General features: G+C 48.3%; 7 protein-coding genes across 7 annotated transcripts; 3 read left to right on the top strand and 4 right to left on the bottom strand.

Moving 5' to 3' along the window:
- Nucleotides 1–992: 992 nt before the first annotated feature.
- On the bottom strand, nucleotides 993–2,406 carry BGW36DRAFT_374901 (cyclin-dependent protein kinase PhoA). The gene is made up of 3 exons (XM_046215716.1): nucleotides 2,319–2,406; nucleotides 2,222–2,245; nucleotides 993–2,145 (listed from the first exon to the last, which is right to left on the bottom strand). Exons 1-3 carry the CDS (start codon nucleotides 2,361–2,363, stop codon nucleotides 1,240–1,242), a joined length of 975 nt encoding a protein of 324 aa, XP_046074467.1. The 5' UTR covers nucleotides 2,364–2,406; the 3' UTR covers nucleotides 993–1,239.
- A 358-nt stretch (nucleotides 2,407–2,764) lies between these two features.
- Nucleotides 2,765–3,892, bottom strand: BGW36DRAFT_425573 (putative SIR2 family histone deacetylase; the record flags this gene model as incomplete). Its single annotated transcript, XM_046220133.1, has 1 exon — nucleotides 2,765–3,892. The coding sequence occupies one exon, from the start codon at nucleotides 3,890–3,892 to the stop codon at nucleotides 2,765–2,767; it is 1,128 nt and encodes a 375-aa protein (XP_046074468.1).
- An 859-nt stretch (nucleotides 3,893–4,751) lies between these two features.
- BGW36DRAFT_292311 (putative cation efflux family protein) lies at nucleotides 4,752–5,990 on the top strand (the record flags this gene model as incomplete). The annotated part of the gene is made up of 2 exons (XM_046210904.1): nucleotides 4,752–5,307; nucleotides 5,368–5,990. The coding sequence occupies 2 exons, from the start codon at nucleotides 4,752–4,754 to the stop codon at nucleotides 5,988–5,990; spliced, it is 1,179 nt and encodes a 392-aa protein (XP_046074469.1).
- Nucleotides 5,991–6,302: 312 nt separating this feature from the next.
- Nucleotides 6,303–8,537, top strand: BGW36DRAFT_374906 (D-xylulose kinase). The gene is made up of 2 exons (XM_046215717.1): nucleotides 6,303–7,123; nucleotides 7,211–8,537. Exons 1-2 carry the CDS (start codon nucleotides 6,620–6,622, stop codon nucleotides 8,432–8,434), a joined length of 1,728 nt encoding a protein of 575 aa, XP_046074470.1. The 5' UTR covers nucleotides 6,303–6,619; the 3' UTR covers nucleotides 8,435–8,537.
- Nucleotides 8,538–8,806: 269 nt separating this feature from the next.
- BGW36DRAFT_135318 (putative tRNA exportin) lies at nucleotides 8,807–12,596 on the top strand. The gene is made up of 6 exons (XM_046209393.1): nucleotides 8,807–8,894; nucleotides 8,944–9,143; nucleotides 9,258–10,830; nucleotides 10,881–11,906; nucleotides 11,962–12,407; nucleotides 12,457–12,596. The coding sequence occupies exons 2-6, from the start codon at nucleotides 9,132–9,134 to the stop codon at nucleotides 12,481–12,483; spliced, it is 3,084 nt and encodes a 1,027-aa protein (XP_046074471.1). The 5' UTR covers nucleotides 8,807–8,894; nucleotides 8,944–9,131; the 3' UTR covers nucleotides 12,484–12,596.
- A 593-nt stretch (nucleotides 12,597–13,189) lies between these two features.
- On the bottom strand, nucleotides 13,190–14,274 carry BGW36DRAFT_395789 (putative esterase; the record flags this gene model as incomplete). The annotated part of the gene is made up of 4 exons (XM_046218084.1): nucleotides 13,190–13,375; nucleotides 13,448–13,639; nucleotides 13,712–13,932; nucleotides 14,010–14,274. The coding sequence occupies 4 exons, from the start codon at nucleotides 14,272–14,274 to the stop codon at nucleotides 13,190–13,192; spliced, it is 864 nt and encodes a 287-aa protein (XP_046074472.1).
- Nucleotides 14,275–14,593: 319 nt separating this feature from the next.
- Nucleotides 14,594–21,219, bottom strand: BGW36DRAFT_316951 (putative separin). The gene is made up of 2 exons (XM_046212569.1): nucleotides 16,434–21,219; nucleotides 14,594–16,385 (listed from the first exon to the last, which is right to left on the bottom strand). The coding sequence occupies exons 1-2, from the start codon at nucleotides 21,133–21,135 to the stop codon at nucleotides 14,719–14,721; spliced, it is 6,369 nt and encodes a 2,122-aa protein (XP_046074473.1). The 5' UTR covers nucleotides 21,136–21,219; the 3' UTR covers nucleotides 14,594–14,718.
- Nucleotides 21,220–21,327: the final 108 nt, after the last annotated feature.

A 21,327-nucleotide genomic window follows, 5' to 3' on the forward strand; every position in this document is an offset into this window, starting at 1 on the left:
AACCAGCCTACAGCTATAGGCTATATACAGGGCTAGAGACGCCACCATTTTGACTAAATCTATACTACATAATCCATACCGCTAATAAATCCCAATATGTACTAACCAACAAGTTCTTTGTCCGGGGTTACGCGCAGTAGTTGTAGCACAAACCAACCGCGGTGCAGCTCGCTCACCATTAACACCTTCATGGCTCGGATGAATTTGAATATCGGCTAGAGCGACGCCAATGCTCCGTCAGTTTCGGAAAGGGAACGTGAAATGAAGTCAGTCGTATTTCCGAGAATGATGTGTTGGTCAGGGGAAATGTTACATAGGTCGGTGTGACTGCTCTTGCATCGGGATTTGTCTTAATATGCGATATACTTGCGGTGGTGGGACAGGAGTTGGGCCCAACTCAATGTTTCAATGTTTTGATGTTTTGATGTTGTGTGATGACATCTATCGTTCATGATTGATTTCAAATAATGATCCTGTGAGTCGTTGCGGAAACATGCGACGCCTAGCTGGGCAAGTGCTGGTGTATTGAGGTTTCACTAATGTCAAATTATGAACCGACCTACAAGTCTACTTTTCAATAGCAGCGAATTCATCCCTTGATAATACATAAGTACGTAGCCCTATACCAGTTGATCTGCAAAGACTCAGTAGAATGCGAGCTTTTGTTACCCATATCCGAATGCACATATGCACTTCCCTCCCAAAAACCAGACTCGACCGGCGGATCAATCTTTACCCAGAATCTACATACACGTAGACGTACTATACTGTCTTACTAAGTAGTCAGAGCAAGTGCACTCACCGTTTCGCATTCTCATTTACCCAAACCCTGGCAGTCTCCAGAAGGTACTAGTTACATGTTCGTGCAGGAGACTAAGACTGCTTTCGCGTGATGATGACCATCATCGCTGGAACATGTTCGGTCGCAAAATCAGGGCAGATGTTTTAAAAGGTCTTGGCTAGTGCATGATTCAGGTAGATTCCCTCTAGCGTTTGACTTTCAGCCTATCTGATGCGTCGCGAAAATTATCTAGAATGGAAACAGAGAAAAGAATTTAACAAAATCAATACGAATGACTATCTTACTAGAGCTCATAGAGAAGTCTGAAATCCATACGATGATAATATGAATTACTGAATATAGTAAAAGATAAACCGCATTTCTCGGGTATAACGCCTAGCCCTGCAATGACAATGTGTCCCATCAATTGAACCCCAAACTAACTCCCCATTTGACATCTAGTATCCAGGCTGTGCGGCAACCATCTTGCCATAGCCCGCCATTTGTGATTGTTGTTGCTGCTGATGCAGCTGCACCTGGAGTTGGGGTAGATCGTTGAACCATGGATGTCGTAGAGCGTCAGCGGCACTGATTCGCATTTCTGGACGCAGCTGAAGCATGCGCGTCAGTAGATCCAACCCCAATTGATCGATTTGTGGGAGAATGAGTCTCAGATCCTGCGTCGCGTAGACGTGGAAGTTGGGCTTGTATTCTGGGAACTGGGAGATGCCTGGCCAGGAGCGCTCCGAGGGTGTGCCCATCAGCCGGAAGATCTTTTGCAGTTGGTCTTCGTTGGTGGTGCCGGGGAACAGTGGACGGCCTGTATACATCTCTGCCATGATACACCCAGCAGACCAGATGTCGATGCTCGTGTTGTACGTGCGGCTGCCGAGGAGGACGTCGGGGGCGCGATACCAGAGCGTGACGACTTCGTTAGAGAAGGTATTGACGGGAATACCAAACGCACGGGCTAGACCGAAATCGGCGAGCTTGAGCTGGCCTTTCTTGTTGATCAAGAGGTTCTGTGGTTTGAGGTCACGGTGTAGGACGCGGTTCTCGTGGCAGAAGGCAATGCCCCGCAAGAGCTGGTGCATGAACGATTTGATCGTGATGTAGTCCAGCGAGCCGTGGTCTCCCTTGGTATCCATGTAGCGTTTCAGGTCTCGGTCCATGTATTCGAACACGAGCATGAGCTTGTTTTCGGTGTGGATGACATCGTACAGCGAGACGATGCTTTCGTGCTTCAGCTCCTTCATCAGCGAGATCTCGCGAATCGCCGTCGACGGGGTGCCTTCCTCCGAATCAAGGTGTATTTCCTTCAGAGCCACCATCTCGCCGGTCTGCCGATTGCGGCCTTTGAAGACCTATGATCCGGGTCAGGTATGGTCTTCACACCAATATTTATATTGCGGGTGTGTGCGTGTTTTGGGAGTAACTTACTGTGGCATAGGTTCCCTCACCGAGCTGTGGTTATGTTAGCCACGGTCATGAAAATATTAAAATATCAAAGGGTTTGAAGGGAGGAAAGAGGGCGCACCTTCTCCAGCTGCTGGAAGGAGCTGGGCTGCTGAGGCTTGTCCATGCTGCGCGAGTATTCTCTCTGGGACTGCACAGAGAGGGAGTGCGGGGTGGTGGTGGTGGTGGTGGTGGTGAACAGCAACGAGCTGGGCGAGACGAGCGAGGAGGCGATGTTGAGGAAGGCAGCGGCACGCAGCGATGAGTCGGGCGGATTGATGGGATGGATGTGATTGTAATTATTATTGCTATTCTGCATGTCGATGATCTCCAACCAAGTCGAATAGTTAGTTAATCCGCTTCAGTTTTGGCGCCGGTTTGGGCTGTCAGCGCCAGGCCCGTGCCTGCGTGGCCAATCAGCGGGCTGCACCGCGCCATGACTCGACGTCCTTGCGTCTACTATTATCATCTTATATGCATATGTATATATATTAGACTCTATTTTTATATACTGTCTAGAGGCACTCTTTATGGCAAGCGCGACACCACCTCTGGGAGCACTGCCTCCGTCCTGTGGTCGCACCGCACATGGTTCTGGAGATACCGCTCGCCCAGGAGCTCCCCAAAGATCTGCGACTCATTGCGCACGCCTCCAACGTTAATGATGCCAATGGCCATTCCTCGTCGGTGCGCTCGCTCGACTAGCCGCCACGCAGAGTACGTCGCCAGGCTGCTGCCCATGATCAGCAGCCGACCAGCATCGTCAACGGCTTCCTCGGCTGTACTGCGCACCATCGGACTAGTAGATTCCCCAAACATGATGACCGCAGGCTTCAGTATACCAGCCGTAGACGATGGCGACCAGGCGCCGTCTTGCTCCTCTACAACCGCCCTCGATCCATCTTTGAGCAGCGGCGGATTCGCCAGGCAGCGTGGACACGCGGGGTATCGGAAGCTGGAGTAGTGTGCGTGAGGGAGATCCACGTCGCCGTCCGGGTTCAGCTTGAGTCCTCTCTTCTGTTGTTCCTCAGGGTTATTCGTATCCAACGCGCCTGATCCCAGCATCTCATGTAGGAAATCCGCCCAGACAGGATTGAGCTGCGTCAGGGACTGCTGGAAGTCCTCTCGCGGCACTAGATTATGGCAATTGACGCACACCACAGACCGTAAAAATCCATGCAACTCAATCGTTGCCAGGTCTGGGTGCGCAATCGGATGGAACGAGTCTACGTTCTGCGTAATCACACAACTGATGTAGCCCTTACGACCCAGCTCAGCGACAGCCCTATGCGTCGAGTTGGGTTTTGCCTTGGCCAACCCGGGCCACCCGACAAAACTGCGTGCCCAGTATCGCTTTCGAGATTCGTGTCTCGTCACGAACTCGTGGAAATAGGTTGGGCGATACGACTTGTTTCGCACGTACGTCCCGTTTTCGCCCCTGTAGTCAGACAACCCCGATGCTACCGAGATTCCGGCGCCTGTGAGGAGAACCGTCTGGCCATTTTTGCCCACGTCGATGCCCTGGAGCAGAGGTGAGGGCGGAGCAGAGAAGAAGTTGAGCAGGGCGTCGATGGCACCGGGGACCGTGCTCGCGGTTTTGGGAAAGACGATGGCGGGTGGCAGCGGGCTTGTGTAGGGGATTCTCAGCGGCGACATCGAAGCATGATGAATATAATAATATCATTGACGGAGGTTGCAGTTGCACCTGCAGGAACAGCAAAGAATGAAGGTGAGAGAAGACGAGAGGACGGAGGCTTGGCACGCTGGAGCATGTCGGATATATCCCCGCCTCGTCTTTGTGCTATCCCATTGATACACTAACTATACTATTCCATTGATATGCATTGTTGTTATTGATAGGTATTATTAACTACTCCGTTAATATTACCGATCAATCTCATCAGATACTGCTGCGTGTGCACGCATTGGGCGTATCCAATATCGATATCAATATCAATATCGAAGAACCACTCGGAAATCCGGCAAGTCAGCGCATTCCGGAAAAGGGACACCCGGCACCACCACTGACTACATGTTCATACGCCCGACAACATCGAGATTCGCACTCAGTCCAGTGCCAGCTCTCGCGAAGTACTTCTTCCCCGGCCGGTAATCCAAATCCGCAATGACAAGTCGCCATTGATCCAAGGACGGGGGCAACGAAGGAAAAGACCAGGGTGTCCTTTTTGGTCGTCAGCATTTTGTGCCTGCCAGCTTGATGACTCTTCTGGCGCTGCGTGGCCGGGGCCGCGCGTGCCACCACCACTGTTTCCCCGGATTATTGTTCTTCTTATCCCCATCGAATTCGACACTTGGTCGTCACACGACACGACGACTTTACCAGGCCCGCGTGCTGTGTGCTTCCAGGTCGTCGCGCATTAACACAACTCATCATTATTCCCCTCGCCTGATAAATCCCGCCCAGCGCAGACCTCAGCTCGATTCCTCTTCCTCCCTGCATGCTACGACTCCCTCACCAACAACACCAACAACAATAGCTCTAGTTACATCTTTAATGACGACGCAAAAAAGGAGCCATGCTGGCCATGGCCATCACCATCACCACCATCACGACAATGTTTACCTGACCTCCAAAAACAAAAGCGACGCCGGCGTGCGGATAACCCGCATTGGACTACTCGTCAACCTGGCAATGGCCATAGGGAAATTTCTGGGCGGCTATTTCTTCCACTCCCAGGCCCTGGTCGCAGACGCATACCATGCACTAACGGACTTGGTCTCCGATTTCATGACCCTGGGCACTGTGGCGTGGTCGCTCAAACCCCCGAGCGAGAGATTCCCCAATGGCTACGGCAAGGTCGAGAGCCTGGGTGCGCTCGGCGTCAGCTCGCTGTTGCTCTGTGGCGGTGTCTTTATGGGCCTGAATGCAGGCCAGGTTCTCTTGTCGCAGTTCTACCCCGACGCCTTCGAGGCATTACAACATGCTGGTCTGCTCGTGCACGGCCATTCGCATGGGCATGACCACAACGCCGAGGTTCTAGGCCCGAATATCAACGCGGCCTGGCTGGCTGCTGGATCAATTGTGGTCAAGGAATGGCTCTACCGTGCTAGTAAGATTTATTAGATTTAATTGATCATGACTGTCACTGACATTTGGTTTTCTTTTTTAGCAATGAAAATCGCAAAGGAACGCAAATCATCCGTCCTTGCCTCCAATGCCATACATCACCGCATCGACTCTCTCACCAGCATCGTCGCTTTGGCGACCATCGCCGGCGCACATATCTTCAAAAGCGCAGCGTGGCTTGACCCGGTCGGCGGCCTGGTTATTTCTTTGATGGTCATCCAGGCCGGATGGGGCAACACCAAGACGGCTCTTCTCGAGCTCGCCGACACCACAGTCGACGACGAAATCAAAGATTCCGTTCGTCGCGCAACATCAAAGACGCTCGCCCAAGTTTCACGACCCGGGGACGTGGAACTTCGAGATATCCAAGGAATGAAATCCGGACAAAACTACTTGATGGAAATCGAACTTGCGGTTCCTGGCTCTTGGACAGTTGAACAATTCCGCCACATCGAGGAGACGCTGCGACAAGCAATCGGCTCGAAAGTTCGCGGCGTGCGGCGAGTCAAAGTGCGCGCTGTGCCGCGCGAGCTCAGCAATGTCAGTTTCATTGAGGAGTTCATCCCTGGAGATGTGAGCCCGCGGAGCAGTCCTGAGCCGGAAGAGAATGGACACAACCACCAGCACAATGGGAATACAAACAATGGAGTGCATAAACGGCACTAACCGGCGATTGAAGAATAAAACTAAAAACTAAACTCAATCCTGCTTTGGCAGGCCAAAGAATAGCAGATATGAGCAGCGAATAGACGTCTGTCTAGAAGCATGTGGGATTCAAATTCATCATTGGAATACTAGGTCACCTTTGTCAGGATGTAATAAATCAGCTAGACCATACATATTAGACATGTATTTTTGAAGATATTTCCACAATTATGCAGACCAGGATCATATTAAGCGGCCGGTTAAATGGACATCTAGAGCTTGCGGCAACTTACCCGAGCGGCCCAGCTTGCTGGTAAATCATGGCTGCATCTACGAATACGACGATCCTTACCGCATAGGTCGACGCCTGTGTAATCAGCTGTAATGGATGACAGCACTCCTTACATCATCGGAACAAACCACAAAAACAATAATATTTAATAAACTGGCGCATGCGCAAGAGAACCCGGTTATTTGCCTGCCATTTAGCCTTAAACCCTACCCTAGGACTGATTTCTTAAAGCTCTCGCTCAGCCTGGCCCGATTCAAGCTACCCCTCCAACATTGAACATTCCTGTGCCAAATACCCGGGGTTAACTATCTAGGCTGTAGGGTATAGACATCGACTGTGTGTCTTTGGATCAGCCGCAATGGCGTCGACCGGCGGACCGCTGTACATCGGCTTTGACCTCTCCACGCAGCAGCTCAAGGGGCTGGTGGTGTCGTCAGACCTGAAGGTGGAATACGAAGCCAAATTCGACTTTGACGCACACTCGCACGGCTTCCAGATCAAAAAAGGTGTGATGACCAATGAAGCTGCGCACGAGGTGTTTGCGCCCGTGGCCCTGTGGCTGCAGGCGCTGGACTGGGTGTTGAAGACGCTGCAGGACCAGGGTCTTGACTTTCGGCGTGTGAAGGGTGTGAGTGCTGCGGGCCAGCAGCATGGCAGTGTGTACTGGAGTCATGATGCGGGGAGGTTGTTGGCTGGGTTGGATAGGAATAGGACTCTGCAGGACCAGCTCGATGCGGCCTTCTCGCACCCGTATAGTCCCAACTGGCAGGATGCGAGCACGCAGAAGGAGTGCGATGAGTTTGATGCGTATTTGGGCGGGCCCGGCGTGTTGGCCGAGGTGACGGGGAGCAAGGCACATCATGTAGGGCTTTCCTTTTTATATACGGATGATTTTTTATTTTTTTTATTTTGCTGTGTTGATGGCTAATGCCGGTGGGCATTGGAATAGCGATTTACAGGTCCTCAGATTCTTCGCTTTCAGAGAAAATATCCCACGCAGTACAGGAAGACATCTCGGATCTCGCTGGTGTCGTCCTTCATTGCCTCGCTGTTTCTGGGATCAATTGCACCCTTCGATATTTCAGATGTCTGTGGGATGAATTTATGGAATATCAGACAAGGTGCATGGGATGATCGCTTGCTGAAGCTATGTGCGGGTACTTTCGGGGTAGAAGATTTGAAGCAGAAGCTTGGAGATGTGCCCGAAGACGGAGGCATTCACCTGGGCAAGATTCACAAATACTTTGTGGAACGTTACTCCTTCAACCCAGACTGCACGATCATTCCTTCTACGGGAGACAACCCATCTACGATTCTCGCGCTTCCTTTGAAGCCATCGGATGCGATGGTTTCGCTGGGAACGTCAACTACGTTCTTGATGTCGACTCCAAGCTACAAACCAGACCCCGCCACCCATTTTTTCAACCACCCGACGACGCCGGGGTTATACATGTTCATGCTGTGCTATAAGAATGGCGGGCTTGCGCGAGAGCATGTGCTGGATGCGATTGACAAGACGGTTGAAGGAAACGCGGCGGCGGACGGAGGGCCGTGGGCTAATTTCGACAAGGCGCTCTTGGAAGCACCAGCGATGGGTCAGAAAACAAAAACTGACGTGATGAAGATGGGTCTTTTCTTCCCGCGCCCTGAAATTGTCCCGAACCTACCATCTGGCCAGTGGCGGTTCAACTACAGCCCTGAAACCCAGACCCTCACAGAGACGACTTCAGGCTGGAACCAGCCTCTGGACGAGGCTCGCGCCATTGTGGAAAGCCAATTCCTTTCGCTCCGACTTCGGTCACGAGGACTGACTACGTCTCCAGCCGAAGGTCTTCCAGCTCAACCCAAACGTGTATACCTTGTTGGCGGAGGGTCCCGAAATAAGGCTATTGCTAAAGTGGCAGGCGAGATACTGGGCGGTCACGATGGCGTGTACAAGCTCGACGTCGGGGAGAACGCATGCGCGCTGGGAGCCGCATACAAGGCTGTTTGGGCCATTGAGCGACAGCCAGACCAGACATTCGAGGATTTGATCGGCAAGCGATGGCGTGAAGAAGACTTTGTAGAGAAGATTGCCGACGGCTACCAGCCTGACAGATTCGAGCAGTACGGAGTCGCCGTGGAGGCGTTCGATCGCATGGAGAAGCAGGTTGTGCAAAAGGAATCTCGTTAGATAAATGCTCATTCGCCGTTCTGGGCTGTGGCATGATTTGTTAGTTTGGGATAGAGCTAATGTAAGACTTTATGTCGTACTTTAAGCGCCTGATAAATGACGTAGTTGATCCGCGCTGATGCTCTCATGCGCAGGTGCTGCGGCTGGCAAAAAGTAGCAGAAGACATGTTGAATATCCTGCTTTCGAGAAACACGACGAGAGTGCCTGCATAAATGACAGCTGCCAGCAGAATAAGAAGGTAGTAAAAGGGGAAGAGGTCAAGAAGATGCATAGGAATGCATATGTCATGGTTAGCGTGTGCCCAATCAGGTAACAAGGGTCGTGCCTGCCTGGGCGTTCCACTTTCCCGCTTCCACAAAACAACCGACAATATTAAATGCTGCACACCGCAGAGCTTGCCACAAGACCAGCCCTCTCGCATTCAGCTTTGTGTATTATCCATTGCAGTGCCGCCTCAATGTGAGCAAGCTCGCTCTCTGCCACCCTGCAGAAACTGACCGTCTTGCAGATTATTCCAATCGCCCTCCTCCGTTATCGCCGCAAATTATGGCCGCCTTGTAAACTCGATCCGTGACCTTCCCCGTCGATGTGTCGAGCACTCTGGTCCTTCGCACGCCACCCCCTGCCCCCATATAGGCACAACTCGTTGCATCTCTTGTCCTCGAGAGTCTCCGCGACTCGCCGGGGCAGCTCACGATGGAAGAACAGGTAATTTCTGATCGGTGACGGCATGCCCGTTATCTGCCCCGCCCCCTCCATCGCCGCACCGCAAGTCGCTTCTTGTACGCCCCTACTAATGCGGTCTGTCTCTTCTACTCACAGGTAGCAAATGCCATCGAGATCGCCTCCAACCCTACCTCGGACCAATCTTTGAAAACACAAGCCTTCGAATACCTGAACCAGCTCCGCTCCGACCCCTCGGGATGGCAGGTCTGTCTGGCAATCTTCACCAAAACACCGCGACACTCGGAGATTGTTCGTCATGTCGCATTGGAAGTTGTCAACAGTGCCGCCCAGGCGGGGATTATTGATCTCCAAGGCTTGCAGTATATCAAGGATGGGTTGATGGAGTACTTGCGGCAGGTCTACGGAAGTCAAGGTGCAGCATCAGATGGTCCCGCCATTCAGAACAAAATCGCCCAGACCGTTACCTATTTGTTTTCTGCACTTTACGGCAATGGCTGGGAAAGCTTCTTCGACGACCTCCTCAGTCTGACGACCAGTAATCCGGCCGCAAATCTTCGGGACAACTCGCTTGGAATAATATTCTACCTCCGAGTCACCAACTCTATTCATGACGAAATAGGCGATGTGCTAGTTTCACGATCACGCGTGGAACAAGAAAAGGCAAACGCTTTGAAGGATCTCATTCGTCAAAGGGACATGCAAAAAATAGTTACCTCCTGGCAGGAGTTTCTGTCTCAATGGCAAGACGGCAACGACCAGATTGTTGAAATGTCCCTGAAAGCCATCGGTAGCTGGGTCAGCTGGATCGACATCGGCCTCATCGTTAATCAGACAATGCTCGATCTTCTCTTTCAACAACTATCTCGTGCTCAAAAGTCTGATCTTCGGGACGGCGAGGATAAACTGAGGGATGCAGCTATCGATGTGTTTACAGAGATTGTGGGCAAGAAGATGAAACCAGAGGACAAAATCGACATGATCATATTTCTCAACCTCGATGGTATCGTCACTCAGCTCTCCAATAGCGAACCGCTCCGTGGAAATCGATTTACTTCCAAATATGACACCGATCTTGCCGAAACCGTTGCGAAACTTGTTAATATTGTTGTTCTCGATATTGTTCGTGCAATGGATAACGACACAATCGACGTTGCAACGAAGGAAAAGGCGACCAATTTGCTCAAAATTTTCTTGATCCATGTTCTTCGATTTTTTTCGGATGACTATGATGAAATTTGTTCAACAATCATCCCATGCGTCATGGACCTTTTGTCTCACGTTAGAAAGGTCTCCAAGCAAAGCCTTGGAATGAGAGAGCAACATGCTCCCATGTTGCTCCCTATTCTAAAAGCTACCATTGCAAAAATGCGATACGACGAAACTTCATCATGGGGCGATGAAGATGAACAGACGGAAGAGGCCGAGTTCCAAGAGCTGCGCAAGAGACTGAATGTCCTACAGCAAAACATTGCCGCTGCTCACGAGGAACTCTATATCAATGCTCTTTCCGAGGTGGTTGGGAAGACATTTGAAGACCTTCGTCAATCAGGCGGCCAGCTGGATTGGCGTGATCTTGATTTGGCTTTGCAAGAGATGTATTTGATCGGCGATCTTGCTGTCAAGGTTGGCGGACTCTACAATAAGAATAAACCTAACAGCCCCGCAGCGGAGAGACTCGTTGAAATGATGAAACTGATGGTTGAGTCTGGTAATTATATTATCATTTTTGCTCATTTCCAAGCTAACTTCTTTCTCAAGACATCAGATACTTCACTCATCCTGTGACTCAGCTACAATTTATGGAAAACTGTGTACGGTACAGCACTTTCTTCGAACATCACGCACATCTCATCCCCGGTGTTCTGGAAAGCTTTCTCCAATTTGCACATCACTCTATTAAACGAGTGAGAACTCGGTCTTGGTACCTCTTCTTCCGTTTGGTAAAGAGTGTCCGTTCTCACATCGGAAATGTCGCCCAGACGGTAATCGAGGCTTTAAGCGACCTGCTAGTCGTTCAAGCAGAGCTGCCGTCCGAAAATGACGATAGGGATGACATGTCTTCATCAGGCCATGAATTAACATACGATGCCATTTTCTCGAACCAATTATACCTTTTTGAAGCCGTTGGATCGCTGTGTTCCACTCCAGGTATCCCTGCGGATAAACAGGTCATTTACGCGCAGTCTGTCATGAATCCTCTATTCGTGGATATGGAAAGACATCTGGTCACTGCTAAGTCTGGAGATGAGCGGGCCTTACTACAGATACATCATGATATCATGGCTCTTGGAACACTTGCTCGAGGCTTCTCGGAATGGACCCCAGGAATCACGAGCGCTGGAAAGCCACCCACAGACGAAATTTCAGAGGCTTTCAATCGAGTTGCCGAAGCCACGCTGGTTACCCTTGAATCTCTCAAGACATCTTTCAGTGTTAGAACTGCTGCGAGGTTTACGTTTTCTCGCCTCATTGGAATTGTCGGCCTGAGACTCCTCCCACAACTACCTAGGTGGATAGATGGGCTATTAACAGAGACATCTTCTAAAGACGAAATGGCCCTATTTTTGCGACTGCTGGATCAAATAATCTTCGGCTTTAAGACTGAAATATACAGTATTCTGGATACTCTCCTCACACCATTCCTCCAACGTGTTTTTGCTGGTATCACGGACACAACAACAGGCACAGACGACGAAATTCAACTTGCGGAATTGAAACGCGAGTATCTTAGCTTCTTGTTGGCCCTTTTGCAAAATGACCTTGGTTCTGTCATTGTTAGCCAATGTGAGTATTTTGTTCTGCGTGCAAAGCTTTATCTACTATATGCTAATAGTAGTAGCCAATCAATCTATATTCGACTCGGTCATATCTACCATTGAACATTTCATTAGAGATGTAGATGACTTCACAACCGCGAAAATGGCATTCAGCGTACTATCAAAGATGGCAGTCTCTTGGGGGGGATCTGAGACAACTCAAAATGGTGTCACCGCATCTCAGGGTGCGATACCTGGATTCAATCAGTTCATGTTCACTCGATTTTCGCCACTGTGTTGGGTTCTCCCAAGCTCTAGTGGCTTCAACCCTAAAGATGCACAAGCGAGGCAAGTATTGGGCGAAGCTGGTGCATTACAGCAGACAATTTACTCAAAGGCCGGCACTGAGTATACGGATTACCTTCGGGGCCAAGAGCTTCCTGGGGTGGGTATGGGACCGGAGCTAGTTGAAGAATATATCAATGCTTTGACCCAGTTGGATGTAAAGGGGTTCCGAGCATTTTTCCTGGTAAGCGAGATTAATTCCTGCATCCGATAGACATTGCTAATTTTTATAGTCTTTTATTCAGCGGTTCAGCTCATAATACCCATTTTCTTACTCGCCGTTTTCTGTATAATCCATGAAAGACCTCTTTACTTGATTATATCCCACGCTCAATACCTTGAAGAAATTTGAAACCTCACCCTAAGAGCGGTTTGTGATTCTTCATTTTGCTTTTTCATCATACATATTTTCGACTTTTGCATTCGTGGCGTTTTCATACACGCACTACTACTCATACTAACATTGTAACATTGTCCTCAAACTAATGAGGGACTATTGCTGGAATACATTTACCAAAAAAGGGCGATTGAGTTTGAATATCTACATGCTGATAATGTTTCAAAACAAGTCTCAATATGACTACGAGAGCGACTGGCACATTGTTTACGAGGAAATGTTTAAAAGAGAGAACCCAGAAATTCCGATATCAAGATACACTTGAGATCATCACCAAGTCGTACAAAATAAACAATATATTATGTATTAGGAATTAAAGGCCTGCCTATAATACATAGACAAAAGGACGAAAATAATAGAAATATATCCGCGAGTGGTCACATTTTCCAATTCTCACGCGTCGATGATTGTATCGCCTTTCTATCATCACTTCAAGCGAGGTCAGAACATGAATTTTATTATCTGCTATCTTCATTTTGTCACCGCGAAAATCCCCATATCCTTTATTTACAATAAATGAATGAATGATCTTAGCAGAGAAACAGGATTTGGAAAAAAAAGGCCACCCACTATGCAAATAAATACTTGGCGGCATGTTCTACATGATCGTCCGAAAACGTCGCCATAGTATAATAACTATGATCGTAATCCGGCTGATATCGGATATTCACACCGGTCACACCGGCTTCTTTGGCTGCTTTCTCGAAGTTTTCGGGTAGCAGTTGGCCTTGTTTGTAGAAATTGTCGCCGGTGCCCTGGACAAAAAAACGCAGGGTTGGTTAATTACCAAGGATATCGGACCTGGAAAAGAGGGCAATGGTACATACCACGTCAATGAGCACGTTCAACGGCCCCTTCCATTTCTTGACCAGCTCCGTAGCGTCATGTTCTTTCCACTTCTCTTGATTCTCTTCGCCAAAGTAGCCCTTGAATGCCTTCTGGCCCCAGGGACAATTAACCGGGTTTGTGATTGGCGCGAATGCGCTGACGGATTTGTATTTTCCTGGGTTTCGTAGGAACTTTTAAACAGTCAACAATACGATTTTTTTTTTCCGTTTTAGAAAAACAATTAGTAAAGGGAGCTATGTTACCAGTGTCAGAGCACCGTGTCCACCCATACTATGACCCGTGATACTGACACGGGTAGAATCGATTTCCCTGAATGCCGCAAAGACTGTTTGTGGAAGTTCTTCCGTTACGTAGCTGTACATATTGTAGCCCTTGTCGTACGGTGCCTTGGTGGCATCGACGTAGAAGCCAGCACCACTGCCGAAATCATAAGCATCGTCTTCCCCCTCAATATTCAGACCTCCTGTACAGCCCCTCATTGTAATCAGCAACAAAATCTATTTACTATGCAAGTATGATCAAAGAAGTAGGTGGTCTTACGTGGACTCGTATCCGGATACAGTACCGCAATGCCATTCTTACTCGCACCGTGCTGGAAGAACCCTTTCTCCGAGCAATTCTCCGCGGTGCAGGTCAAACCAGAGAGGTATATAAGCAAGGGAACTTTTTTATCTGGGTGCGCAATGGCTTGTGGCGGGAGATACAGATTGAAGTTCATTTCGCAGTTTGTGGTTGTGGCGTTGTGGCTCAGTTTGAGGAGTTTACCGCCAAAGGAGGCGATTGTAGCTTTTGTTGTTACTGCCATGGTGGTTTGATTTTCAATAATGGTCTTATGCAGACGGTGAGGTGTTTCTTGGGAGGCGGGCGATGTATATGAGTAAAGAAAAAGGTGTTAGTTAAGCTCAAGCTCGCAGCTACGACGTCAGAGGTAGGGATATATAGGTGGGGGGGCTCTCGCCGTGAGGGGCATCAATGTATATAGCCAGTGAGGGGAAGGCTTCGGAGTGGGTGAGGGGCAGTTTTTCTCAAGTAGGAAATCGGTGTCTATCACTACATATGTACTGTGGGGTCATGCTATCAGCCACTAGCTATGTTCAATTAATTGTATTGATGCAGGTGGATGATCAAATAATATCATTATCATATTCTACAGATGAGCTGCACCATCTATTTTGCTTATAAACATGGGTATCAGCAAACAGAAAAAGAATAAAACGCTAAAAATACATCCAGTCAACACCCCCAATGCTTATCTGTTAAGATATATAGGAATACCATAGATCACCGGCGCAGCTCCGTTCAAATACTTCAATAGACACGAGTTGCGAGACATGGCGATGGCCTCATCGAGAGCACAGTTTCCTTCTAGACTAGACTCAGCTCGAGCTGGCTCTTTACCCTTCGAGCTTTTCTTGGACTTGCTAGAGTCCTTCCGTTTCGTTATTTCTTGGTCATTCTCGCACTCATCTGGGCCAATTAAACCCCATTTCTGGAATGCGCATTTGGCAAATCGATCGATATCTTTATCTGTCACGTCCCACAGAGTTGCTACAAGCGCAGGAGATCCAGCTTGCATATAGTTCATTGGTGTGCCGTATGGCTCCAGCTCTCCAGTTTCTGTGAGACATCCACTACTGCAGCCCATGAGGAAGGCTACCGCACATTTGTCGAGGCGTTTTATTGTGCGTCCCCGAATGTACTGCGCTCCACTTCCGTGCCCAAAATACAAAAAGAGGCTTTTGCTTTCTAGTGCAGACTTAAACTCCGCTTCAGTGGGTTCGCGTTCGGTGATAGAGGACCAGCCGTTCAGATTTGACAATGTATTCTCAAATGTGCTCTGTGTTGTCTTCAAATCCCCACTTGGGTTGAGCACGGAGGTGCCATTGTTACGATCAATGTGAAAAATTTGACTCGACTCCTCTCCCATGGCCCTTCTGAATTGAACGATCCTTTCACGAAGGCATTCCAAGGATGGCATGCGTGAGACAGGTAATCCCTGCAGACATGGTAGAGATTCCCAAGGAAAAGAGTGCAATGACTTGTCGAGTACTAGGATGGTGTGATTCGGATGTTGTATATCTTGGGATGCGCTACTATTGTAGCTGTTCAATACATCAAGCGTATCAACAACCATCATGTCAAAGTCAATCTCATCGTACGCGTTGCGTTCACCTTGGAATTGAAGAATGTCGACAACGAAATACAGCAAGTCCATCAAGGAGTCTTCGGGATTTTCTTGTTTGTCGAGCCCTTTGAGTCCAACAAACAGTCCAAGTACATTCTCATGGATTTTGATCTTCTCTTTTCGGCTGCCCTGCTTTCGTCGCGAAGGTAGATGCTTGTCTAGTATTGTCTCAAATGACGCAGCAAATCGGGAAAGTCTTTCTGGGTCTCGAGGAGTCGGGTCGAATATACCCCGGAAACCACCTAACCAGACATTCTCGATGTTCTCTAGAAGTGTCTCAAGTCGACGATCTAGAGATTCACGTGTAGTCCACCAATCCTTCTTAGATTGTCTGTCTATCCGAGTTTTGGCGTCGTGGGCACTAGCATTGGCAAGTTTGATGATCTCCTTCATCTCGTTCTTACCCCAGTCAAATGTGAAGTCATCCTCACTTTCATCTCCTTCGTCACTTCGCTTAAGTGGAAGCCGTAGAAGAAATGGTGTGCTGTCACGGGACATTCTGGAGATAATGAATTCTGTATGGTCAGAGTTCAATGAAATAGATAATACGTTCCAGTCGCAGGGCAGGATATCGACATAATCTCGCGAGAAATTTGTGATAATGTCCATCTTCTCTTCTAGAACGTAACATGTAGAGGTCGGCCAATTCATTGAATCCACATTGCCAGAGAGTTTCTTATCAAGGCTGATGGCGAGACGTTCTCGATCGAAAGCGGTAATGCGTCCAAGTTCTGATAGGTTAGTAAATGAAATGTGTTCGACCTGGCTTGAGAGCTTACCATTTGCGTTCACCGGAGTCAGGATATCCTTGTCTATAACACCCGGTTTCGTCGCATGTAGAAGCATGGAAATACGGCCCATGAGGCACGACGCAGCATGTCCCTCCATCGTTGATCCAGACGCAACGGCCTTTCTAACGGTCTCGCTTATAGCACTCTTAGCCTGAGACATAATGCTCCCAATATCAATTTCTTTCTTAGCAGTCTTTGCAGCGCGACCTCGTGGTTCCTTTGCCGTTGATTTTGATCGTTTCACAGGTGCAGTTTGTTTGTTAGCTGGAGAAGTCATAGCGTCGATAACAGCTTCGATTGATGGCACGGATAAGGTAGATTCAGGGAGAACGCAATATACAGCATGAGTTGCGATACTTCTCATGGCATCTGCGAGTAAATGTTCAATTTCTTCAATTTGAATTGATATCTGACTTGTCGTGGAAGGGGATTCTCGGAGGTTTTCAAGCAGTTTGGACGCTTGATCCAGGTCTTGAACGGCCAACAAGTTTACAACTTGTTGTCGGAAAATCTCGTTTTTAAGAGCTATAATAGATTGCGAGTGGACTGCAGGCTTTGGAAGAACGACGTCTTCTGTCGCCTTAGTAGTGGATTTCGGGGTCGCTCTCGTTTTTCGTGGTCGTCGATTTGGGAGGAGCTCGGTTTCTTTCAAAACAGAAGCTTGACGAATTTTCAGGTCTGCCATTTTGTCCTCGAGACTGCTGTTGGTAGGCTTGACAGAAAATAATGAGTCTGGCTTTACCTCGGAAGCGCGACCAAGCAATACTCCGGCCTCTTCGAGAAGTCGCAAAGCTTCTTTATGCTCTCCGTGGCCTTTACTTAAAGCCGCCAGACTGATCTTCAGTTTGACGACCTCCAGGTTGTTGAGAAGATTCTCAGACGAATATGGTGCGGCGTTAAGAACCTCCTTAGCTTCCGACAGGTGATTTCCCCGAATCCACTCCAGCCCTAATTCAGCTTGACAAGCGATTAAGCGTAAAGGAGCACCGAGCGCTTTGTTGACCTTCAGAGCTTGTTCGCCATAGTATATCGCGTCTTGAAACAATCCATTGTAAGCAGAAAGACGCATAAGGTTTAGGAAACATTCATTATGTGAGGCCACATGGTTCCAATAAACCGCCCCTTCTCTGTAGCTGCATGCGGAAGAGGCAGACGCCGAGGAAATTTCCATATTTGCTACACCGTCGATGACAAGATCCATCTCCGATATTTCTTTTGTCAGCTGACCCGATTCTCTTTTCTTTTCAGACAGGTGTTCTAGTTTAGCCCATATCCGGGTACTCAGTCTGACTGATAACTTGGCATGGTACAAAGCGACTTCTAGGTTTTGTCGATAGTAAGCGATACGGGAGAACAAAAGAGTTCCGTCAACAACCAGGCGTTCCCACACAACTTTGGAATGACTTCGGTTTCCACCAACATCTGTTCCATTCTCTCTATCTTGGTAGAGCTGCTGGGCAGAAGATAAGGCTGTTTCAGAGAGATCCGGATTGCCGATCTCTAGGTAGTATTCACTTCGTGCTAATTGATATGCCACCGAGGACTGATTGTCAACGCTGTGAGTATCGGCATACTTTTTCGCACGATCTAGTAAGTAGAGAGCAGAGTTGCAATCTCCACGGCGACAATACTGCAATGCGCAACGTGATAAGATTAGCAACATGGACGACTCATCTGGGACTGGTTGAAGTTCGAAAATGTGGATGAGAAGCTCGGATGCCGCCAAGTAGAGCTTCCAGAATCCACGGGCATCGAAGTAATCCGAGGCCGCCTTGAGCTGTGCAATCCAATGCTCGCAATCATCAACGACAGAGTTGAGTGTATCCCAGGTCGTGCAGTTTCGCATCATAAAGGTCCAGGACGCGATGGTATCTCCTAATCTGTTTATCTCAATATCATCATCGTAGAAAGAGAGGGCGAGCCTGAGAGAGTTTTGAATATGTAATACAAATGGTTCTAACATGGCATCTTTTTCGGAAGTTTTGGATTTGAACACGTTTGAACTAGCACCTTTAGTCAAAGTCTCAGTGACCACATTGTCAGCTGAGTTGGGATGGTCAAGAAGAAAGCGGAGTATGAATCGGATAACACGTAAACGGCGGATCGGATAAATTTCCAAGGAATAAAGCGAAAGAAGTTCAGAGATGAGCATTTGGAATAGCTCCCGGAAATGATCGGTGTCAGAGTCAAGGCCATGCGAGCCTGTAATTATGGCTATCTGCCATTCAAGCAGAATTCCCCGCTCTTCAGAAGGCAAACTTTTGTTATCAAAAACATATTTTTCGTCATTATCTGGTCGACGTATTTGCATTTTGAGATATGAGGACAGAACTCGGCCTAAGATGAAACCGGGACTTTGGGAATCATTCAGAGGGTTAACTGGAGGCTTTCCAGAGAGATACGCCATGTATTGTTGAAGTACCCCGCAGTCGATATGTTCTTGTATTGATCTTTGAAAACATGAGAGAGATTTTGCGCCCATTCTTGCCTCCAGGTACAGATGTGCAAGTCTTTCAAATTTGAGAGCAGCAAAACCGGCTACTCTTTCGGCAACTGGACAGTTTTGTAGAAGATTGGCGGACTGGTCAAGCAGTGGAATAAGTTCCTTGTACCCTTGGCCTGCTTCTTTCTCCTTGAGGTAACGAGACCAATAAACATTGGACAGCTTCACTGTCGATGCCTTCCAACTATTGCCATCATCCAAGGAGTGCTCGTCAAGATTCTCGAGGTTACTCAATAACCTTCGAGAGTCTGACAGGACTGGCTGTACAGTTTCCCAAGGCGGAATTTGACGCAACACGGCTGTTTTCCCCAATGCGACAGACGAATCCACAGCGGAAAGTATGATGTTCTTTAACCTACACAATACCGCCTGGGCTTGTATTTTGGACGTTTCATCATCCTTATCCTGCACTTGACGACCAATATATCTCCTTAGGAAGCGGATGAATGCATGTAAAAATTCGACAGTTGGGTTGACTATGTCGTCCTTGGGGTTAGAATTAGAAGAGAAGGAGTCTCCAAAGCTTGCCATTGTTAGTTTTTTAAGCTTGGCTGACTCGACCACTAATTCTTCAAGCTCGTGACTACTACCTTTATTCGGCGATTTCAGTCCTGTAGCCGCAGTCACAAGAGAGTTGGCTACCAAACTCGGAGAATAGTCTTTGATGTTTCGGCAAAGGCACAGGTGTATAAAAGCAATTCGACATTGAATTATGCTGACTGCCAAGGGTTGTTCTACCTCTGCGGATTCGATTGCATTGGAAAAGAGTTTCAAGGCCTCCTCCAAACAAGAGGCATCTTGGGCAATTCGACCAAGAACCGAAGCAATTTTCCATGGAAATGCTATTGTGGACATGCTGTCATTCGTGCCCTTCGATTGCAGGCGCTGTACTGTCCTGTATATTGAGACAAAATCAGACCTTTGAATTTTCGATCCGTTATTCGAGAATGTCTCCAGAAAGCGCAACAATGGGTCCCAAAATTCACGTTTGAGATCAGGGATGTGACCAGATAGCTCCCATGACATAGTACGGACCTCCATTGATAATAATTGTAACGTGAGGGTAGAAAGAGAACGTGTGTTAAATTTTTTCGTAGCAGGATTCGCGGCAATCGACTTCTGTGACAAAGTTGCCAAAGATGAGATAGTGTTGGACAAGGAAACCAGTTGCAAAGCGGCCTTATCTTTGTCCAGGATTTTAGCTTCCAAAGACTGCAAGATAATCTTGGCGGGACTACTCGGGTTTGATATAGCAAGAGCACTACTCGCTTTTTCAACATTTGAAACTTTTGCCTCGGAGATAACGAGTTTCAAAACATTTGTCTGAAATGGAACAAGAGCACTGAGAACTGGTCCTGCATGCTCGACGTTCTCCAACAGCAGTAAATCGGCCGCAGTTTCTGTCACAGAGGTATCCTCAACCGGTCGAGAAACCGAAGCCTTCGACGAATTGTTGCCTGCTCTTGATTGTATAAACTCTTGTAGACGCCTTTTCAGCGCTTTCAATTCTCTGTAAGCCATATTGTTCAATCCGAGCGCGATAAGTCTTCCCGCAAGTACACAAGTTCCCTGTTCAAGTTGTAGATTCGGATAGGCGTCACTTCCTGCTTTATCATTCTTTAGTGTTCGAAGACTGGCAAGAGCTAAACTCGCGCATTCCGCTGCTGCTACCAAGCCATCGGCAGACGATTGCTCACTCGTACCCGATGAGCTTTTGCTCGTTTTCAATTTTATTGTTGGGGCGATGACCATCTGCTGGTTTGGCGACGCGGGTTTCAGGGGAGATTTGCCATTGTGCTGTGACGCACTGATCTGTAAAGCATCTGATAAAGCCCTCGAGACTGCATTAAACACCTCCGTTGCAAGCACCAACCTGTCTTGCACGGACAACTGTTGTGTCTCCTCGTCGCCTTTAATATCGGTAGCGGAAGGTTGAAAAACGGCGACTTTCGCTGCAATTTTCGGATTCACTGACCGCGTCGATTTTGTGCGAGTCACTGTGCTTGCAGTGGCCTTTGTTGATTTACTGTTCGAGCGAGCCTTTTCTGACGACGCAGGCTTTGTGGTGGACCGTAGTAGCGATTGTAGAGAGGCCACTGTTGACGCTGTGCAAGTTGTTGTTGATTTGACGGCTTCCTTGACAGACTCTGGGAGGCAGGAGTCTGCCAATGATGTTTTTACCGCCATCCTTACGCTTCGTTAGGCAAGTTGTGTCATGAAGTGACAATATCCTGCTAAGTTATTAGTAAGAATCGCATTTGATGTGTCGTGACTTTAGTGATTTTGGAGATCGCGAACACTAGCTTTACCCCGAACCTTGGCTTTACCCAGGTGAGCCGTTGCCGGGACGACCACGCCGTTCTGGAAGGAACCGACAAA

This window comes from Talaromyces proteolyticus, assembly GCF_021365285.1.
Source record: "Talaromyces proteolyticus strain PMI_201 chromosome Unknown BGW36scaffold_4, whole genome shotgun sequence".
NCBI lineage: Eukaryota > Fungi > Ascomycota > Eurotiomycetes > Eurotiales > Trichocomaceae > Talaromyces > Talaromyces proteolyticus.